At 44.4% G+C, this 6,000-nt stretch overlaps 1 protein-coding gene across 3 annotated transcripts in view; it reads left to right on the top strand.

Annotated features, from left to right (window-relative positions):
* The first annotated feature begins 356 nt into the window (after positions 1 to 356).
* The window catches only part of LYG1 (lysozyme g1), a 28,361-nt gene continuing 22,717 nt past the window's right edge, over positions 357 to 6,000 (top strand). Inside the window, exon 1 of one of the 3 annotated variants that reach the window (XM_053925865.2) lies at positions 357 to 375. Coding sequence is in view for 1 of the 3 variants with exons in the window: in XM_045204666.3 (XP_045060601.1) it covers positions 3,863 to 3,865 (3 nt within the window). In the remaining 2 variants the exon portion in view is untranslated. Of the gene's footprint in view, positions 376 to 3,701; positions 3,866 to 6,000 lie in introns of those variants that run through there. The other 2 variants (XM_045204667.3, XM_045204666.3) reach the window with 2 other exon arrangements.

The raw sequence follows: 6,000 nt of genomic DNA, 5'->3' as shown, positions 1-6,000 counted from the left end.
AGGAAATAAAATGTAAGCTGCTCTGGGCCAGCAGCCTCGGCAATGCTCTTCTTTTTTCTCCTTCACAAAAGAAGCCACATTTCTAATTGGGATCTCTTCATAAAAACAGTCTTTACCCAAGTACCAGGTTCTATGTGTTCATAAAATATAAAGCACGTATTACACATTATGAAACAGCCTTAAGAGCTATCTTCACTTTTTAATTGTATGATAAAAAAAACATAACTGGATATAGCATTCCCAACCAGAAGTCGGAGGCTGGGAATGAAATTTCTCCCGTATTTCCAGTTTTAAGTGTCATATTCCAAGTCAAATATTTAATTGGGAAAGCATCCCAGAGAGTAACGGGTGGATTTGTTTGATCGGAAGGGGCAGGTGAGTTAAGAGAGAACAATGTGACTCTCTTTCTTTTTTTTTTTTTCAATTTTTAAATTATTTTATTGTTGTTCAAATACAGTTGTCTGCATTTTCTCCCCACCCCTCTACCCCACCCAGCCAAACCCACCTCCCTCCCCTGCTTCCACCCTCCCCCTTTGTTTTGTCCATGTGTCCTTTATAGTAGTTCCTGAAAACCCCTCTCCCTACTGTCCCCTCCCCACTCCCCTCTGGTTATTGTTAGATTGCTCTTAATTTGAATGTCTCTGGTTATGTTTTGTTTGCTTTTTTCTTCTGTTGATTATGTTCCAGGTAAAGATGACTCTCTTTCTATTTCTTTGATTGTGCTGGTCTCGTTAGGTGGCTTCCCTTCCCTCAGAGATCACAGCCAGAGTCCCTCCTCTCCATTTCCCACCCCTTCTCTGAGTGGCCCCAAACTCCCTAGTCTCCTCTTTTCAGGTCCACCCAAGCAAACAAGTGAATACGTGCCCCCTTCATGAATCTATCTTATACTTTTCTAATCATTCTTCCCATAAGTGTGTGGGGAGTTGCCCGTGTATCCATGACATAAATTCTTGTCTCGTATATTTTCAAACCAACTAACTTAATTTTGTGCTAGTCATTAGCACATCCTTGTGAAGAAACACATTTTATTGTTTAAAATTGTGTCTATGTTTTATTTATTTTTAACTTGTTAATAAACTGGTTTTAGAGAGAGAGGAAGAAAGAGAGAAACATAGATTTGTTGTTCCTGTTATCTATGCATTCATCGGTCGCTTCTCCTATGCGCCGGACCAGGGGTGGAACCCGTAACCTTGGCATATCAGGACAACATTCTAACCAACTGAGCTACTTAGCCTGGGCAACTGTGTCTACATTTTAAGTTGCATAGGAAAAATAAGAGTTTAATCTTTTTTAAAGACAAAAATAACACTAAAGCAGGCTAAATCTCATAAATAAAGGGGAATATCTTGATCCAGGAAACTGGGAACGGGGACTCACATCAGCACCGTGGTGGTGTAAGATGTCCCTTCTCTTTGTCTCCCTTTTTAAATGAGTAATTAGGCATCCTTCCACAGGAGTTGTGGGATCCAGCACCATATGCCAAGGGCCTGGGAGAAGTCTCACCAACCTGTGCATCTGGTAACAGGCAGCCAGACCTTGGTACAGGTAGTGGAGCCAGCAAACTGGCCACAACCCCTCTCAACCATGGTCGGGATAACACCTGGAGAGAGCTGACTTTGGCAGACACGCACATGGGCAAGAGAGACTTTGCAGAAGTCCAGCTTTCCTGAGGGGAGAGTCCCATACACCAGTGGAGATAATAAAAATTATGGATTTGGATGCTTTGGAGGGGGTGAGAGGAACGTTATCAGTGTTGTCTTCCGAGGAGACAAAGGGTGGGACTGAACTGGCTAACGATGACTTCACCCGCAGGGGCAAAAGGAGAGAGTGAGTGAGTGCCAGATACCTCAGCTGTGCAGGGCATTGCTGGAGTGAAATACATTTCTTTCTAGAAGCACCTAGAGGACTAAGGCAGGGCCTCCGTGACTGGAGGGGGTGGGGTGGGAGAACAGAAAAGAAGCAGATAAGAATGGCGAAGGGAGGTAAAAGGACATGGTTCCCATAAACTATGTTCAGGACTTCAGCAAGAAGTCTGCCCAGGAGCCTCCGGGAGAATCTCACCAGAGGATCTCCTCACTGGTTCCACAAGCACCCCACAAAGCCTCAGTGCTAAACCCACAATCCTCCCCCCTCCCCTCAGCTGCTCCCTGTGTGCACTGCTGAGTGCAGCCGCTAGAGGGAGCTCCAGTGGTCTCGGAAAATCAGCCCAGGGGCAGTGGACAGAGAAAAACCAAAAACTCAGCAGCAACGCCATCTCATGGCCAACCTGGTGAGTTGTAAGAACCAGAAAACACATAAAAGCTTCAGAATTCTGCGGCAAGGAGAGTAAGAATGGTGAAGTAGGTATATTCATACAAGGTCAGAGAAAAATCCCAATATAACAGGACCAATGAACATTATATTCTAACCGAAGACAACAAGTACAGATTTGAGGAGTTGGCAGCAATGCAAAACTTCAAGGAACATGAAGAATGAAGGAAACATGGCATCACCAAAAGGTAATCCTTCAGTAACTGAATTCAATGATATGGAATTTTGTGATCTAGTTGATAAAAAACTCAAAATAACTCTTTTGAGGAAACTCAACAAACTACAAGAAAATACAGAAAGATAACTCAATGTAACCAGGAAAACACATGAAAAAGAGAAATTTAACAAAGAAATAGAAGTCATAAGAAAGAACCAAGCAGAAATTCTGGAACTGAACAACTCAATGAATGGATGAAAAGTGCCATAGGAAACATTTACCACACAGACCAAATGAAAGGTAGAATAAGAGAGAGAAGATGGCGACGATGTAGGCGGGAGCTGAGCCCACTTGCTCTGTGCACCCAACTGGGACATATAGCCGATCTTCTAAAACAAAAAAAAAAAAAGTGAACAGCCAACAGGATCTCAGATGACATGAACTTTGGAAGCTGAAGTGTGCAGAACCCGCTTCAGAATGGGTGGTAAGGAGGTTTTGTAGGCTGACGGAAAAGGTCCCCCGGTCTGGCACCTGAGACCGCGGCTGCTGTGGGGACATTGGAGGGTCAGTGGCAGCAGCCTAGTGGCTCCCTCCCCTCCCAGAGTGGGAAAGCCCTAGACCCACGCCAGGGGAGACCTGGACGCATGAAGTCGATGGGAGGAAAAAAGGCAGCCAGCAACACACAGCCAGCGGTGTACCCAGGCTGGGGCGGTGGTCGCCAGCCGAGACAGTGCCAGAGAATTTGGGGGATCCTAGTGACACCTGCAGCTGGGAGAACAGGTAGGCCACGACTGGCCGTGACCCAGATAGATTCTGGACTTGCCAGAGAGTTGGACTGTGTGGAAAGCTGGGCGGTGGCTCGGAATGGCAGCAGCACCCAAAGAGGCTCTTTTCAGAAGGGGAACTGAGGAGCACCGTGCAGGGACCTCGCCCACGCAGCGGCTAGGCAAGCAAAGAGGGAGGAGTGTGGGCTGGATTTGCTCCCACTCAGTACACCTCAGGGACTGATCAAAGGGGTGCAAAACGAGGTGGCTTATTGGCGCCAGCCTGGCGCAAAAGCGCACAGTGCTCTGAGGGCGTGGGCTGGAAACTGGGCACCTATGATTATAGTAGCCCAAACTCAGCCCGGATCTTTATACAACCACAGGAAAGGAAACAATGGAGCCCAGCCCCACCTCTGCCTGCAGGAACCAGGAAGATCTGCAGAACTGGTTGGGCAGGCTTAACAATCAGCAGGAGGTCCTTCCTTCCTCCCTCCCTCCCTTCCTCTCTCCCTTTCTTTTTTTCCAGTAAGACCTGAAGCTGTAAGAAAACCAAAGATGGATCAAGAAGGAAGTCAGAAGACGAACATCAACAGCTGAGACAAATTTCACTTTGCTCCTCATCAGAACTTGCATGGTTTAAAATATATTTTTTTTAATTCTATTTTATATTTTAAAATATATTTTATTATGCTATTACAGTTGTCCTATTTTTCTCCCCTTTATTCCCCTCTACTCTGCACCACCTCTCCCATGAGCACTCCTTGCCACCTTAGTTCATGTCCATGGGTCGCACATATAAGTTCTTTGGCTTCTCCATTTCCCATACTATTCTTATCCGCCTGTTGTCTATGTTGTACCTACCATTGATGCTTCTTATTCCCTGTACCTTTCCTCCCATTCTCCCTCTCCCCCTCCCCCCAATAACCCTCCATGTGATCTCCATTCTGTGAATCTCTTCCTGTTCTAGTCGTTTGCTTAGTTTGTTTTTGTTTCTGAAATTCAGTTGTTGATAGTTGTGAGTTTGTTGTCATTTTACTGTTCATATTTTTGATCTTCTTCTTTATCTTAGATAAATCCCTTTAACATTTCATATAATAATGGCTTGGTGATGATGAACTCCTTTAACTTGACCTTATCTGAGAAGCACTTTATCTGCCCTTCCATTCTAAATGAGAGCTTTGCTGTATAGAGTCATCTTGGATGCAGGTCCTTGCCTTTCATGACTTGAAATATTTCTTTCCAGCCCATTCTTGCTGGTAAGGTTTCTTTTGAGAAATCAGCTGACAGTCTTATGGGAACTCCTTTGTAGCTAATGGTCTCCTTCACTCTCGCTGCTTCTAAGATTCTCTCCTTATCTTTAATCTTGGGTAATGTAATTATGATGTGCCTTGGTGTGTGCTTCCTTGGGTCCAACTTCTTTGGGATTCTGAGCTTCCTGGACTTCCTGGAAGTCTATTTCCTTTGCCAGACTAGGGAAGTTTTCCTTCATTATGTTTTCAAATAAGTTTTCAATTCCTTGCTCTTCCTCTTCTCCTTCTAGCACCCTTATGATTTGGATGTTGGAACATTTAAAGTTGTCCTGGAGGTTCCTAAGCCTCTCCTCATTTTTTTGAATTCTTATTTCTTCATTCTGTTCTGATTGAATGTTTATGTCTTTCTTCTGCTCCAAACCATTGATTTGAGTCCCAGTTTCCTTCTTGTCACTGTTGGTTCCCTGTACATTTTCCTTTATTTCACTTTTCATAGCCTTCACTTCTTTCTCTATCTTGTGACCATACTCAACCATTTCTTTGAGCTTCCTGATTACCAGTTTCTGAACTGTGCATTTGATAGGCTGGCTATCTCTTCCTCGCTTAGTTCTATTTTTGGATCTTTGACCTGTTCTTTCATTTGGGCCATATTTTTTTGTCTCAGCAACCTGTTACGAGTAAGGGGCGGAGCCTTAGGTATTTGTCAGGGCAGGGCAACCCACTTTGCTGTATCCTGGCGCTATTTGTAGGTGAGGGGTCTGAGAGGGAACGATGCTTTCTCGGCTCTTCGGTGGCTTTAGTCATTTTCCCCACTACCCACAAGCAAATTGGTCTCTTCTGGTGCTGATTCCTGGATGGGTGGGTTTGTATATGGTCTAGGACCCTGTGGGTCTCTCCAATGAACTCTCCTGTGAGACTGGGAGTTTCTCCCGCCACTACAACCCCCACAAGTTTTTACAGCTTTATTTCCCCACGCTGGAAATCTGGGCTGCACGGTGTGTCTTGCTTCCCAGTTGTTCCTCCTGGTTTATCTGCATGCAAATGTGGGACCACTCAGTCTGCCAGCTGCCACCTCGCCCATCTGGTCTTCCAGCTGCTGCCTTGTGGCAAGTCCTCTTTGTCCCTCCACCCTGGCTGCCAGTCTCTGCCCTTTCTACCAGTCTGAATGAATGTTTCTCCTTTAATTCCTTGGTTGTTGGACTTCCATACAGTTCATTTTTCTGGCAGTTCTGGTTATTTTTTGTTTTTAAATTGGTTGTTGTCCTTGTTTTGGTTGTGTGAGGAGGCAAAGTATATTTACCTACAGCTCTATCTGGGACAAAAGTCCCAGAATTTGCATGTTTAAAAAAATTTCTCTTTTTTCTTTCCATTTATTTTCCATTTATTTATTTTGTTTGTTTGTTTTGTTTTGTTTATTCTCCCCTTCATATTGCATTTCAGTTTTTTTCTTTCACTTCATTCATATTCCAAGTAGCTCACTACTTCTAGTCTTTTACTTTTTATTCTTTTTATTCAGGTT

The sequence above is a fragment of the Desmodus rotundus genome, chromosome 5, assembly GCF_022682495.2.
Source record: "Desmodus rotundus isolate HL8 chromosome 5, HLdesRot8A.1, whole genome shotgun sequence".
NCBI lineage: Eukaryota > Metazoa > Chordata > Mammalia > Chiroptera > Phyllostomidae > Desmodus > Desmodus rotundus.
Note: the sequence above shows the minus strand (reverse complement) of the source record. Positions and strands in the feature narration are given on the sequence as shown.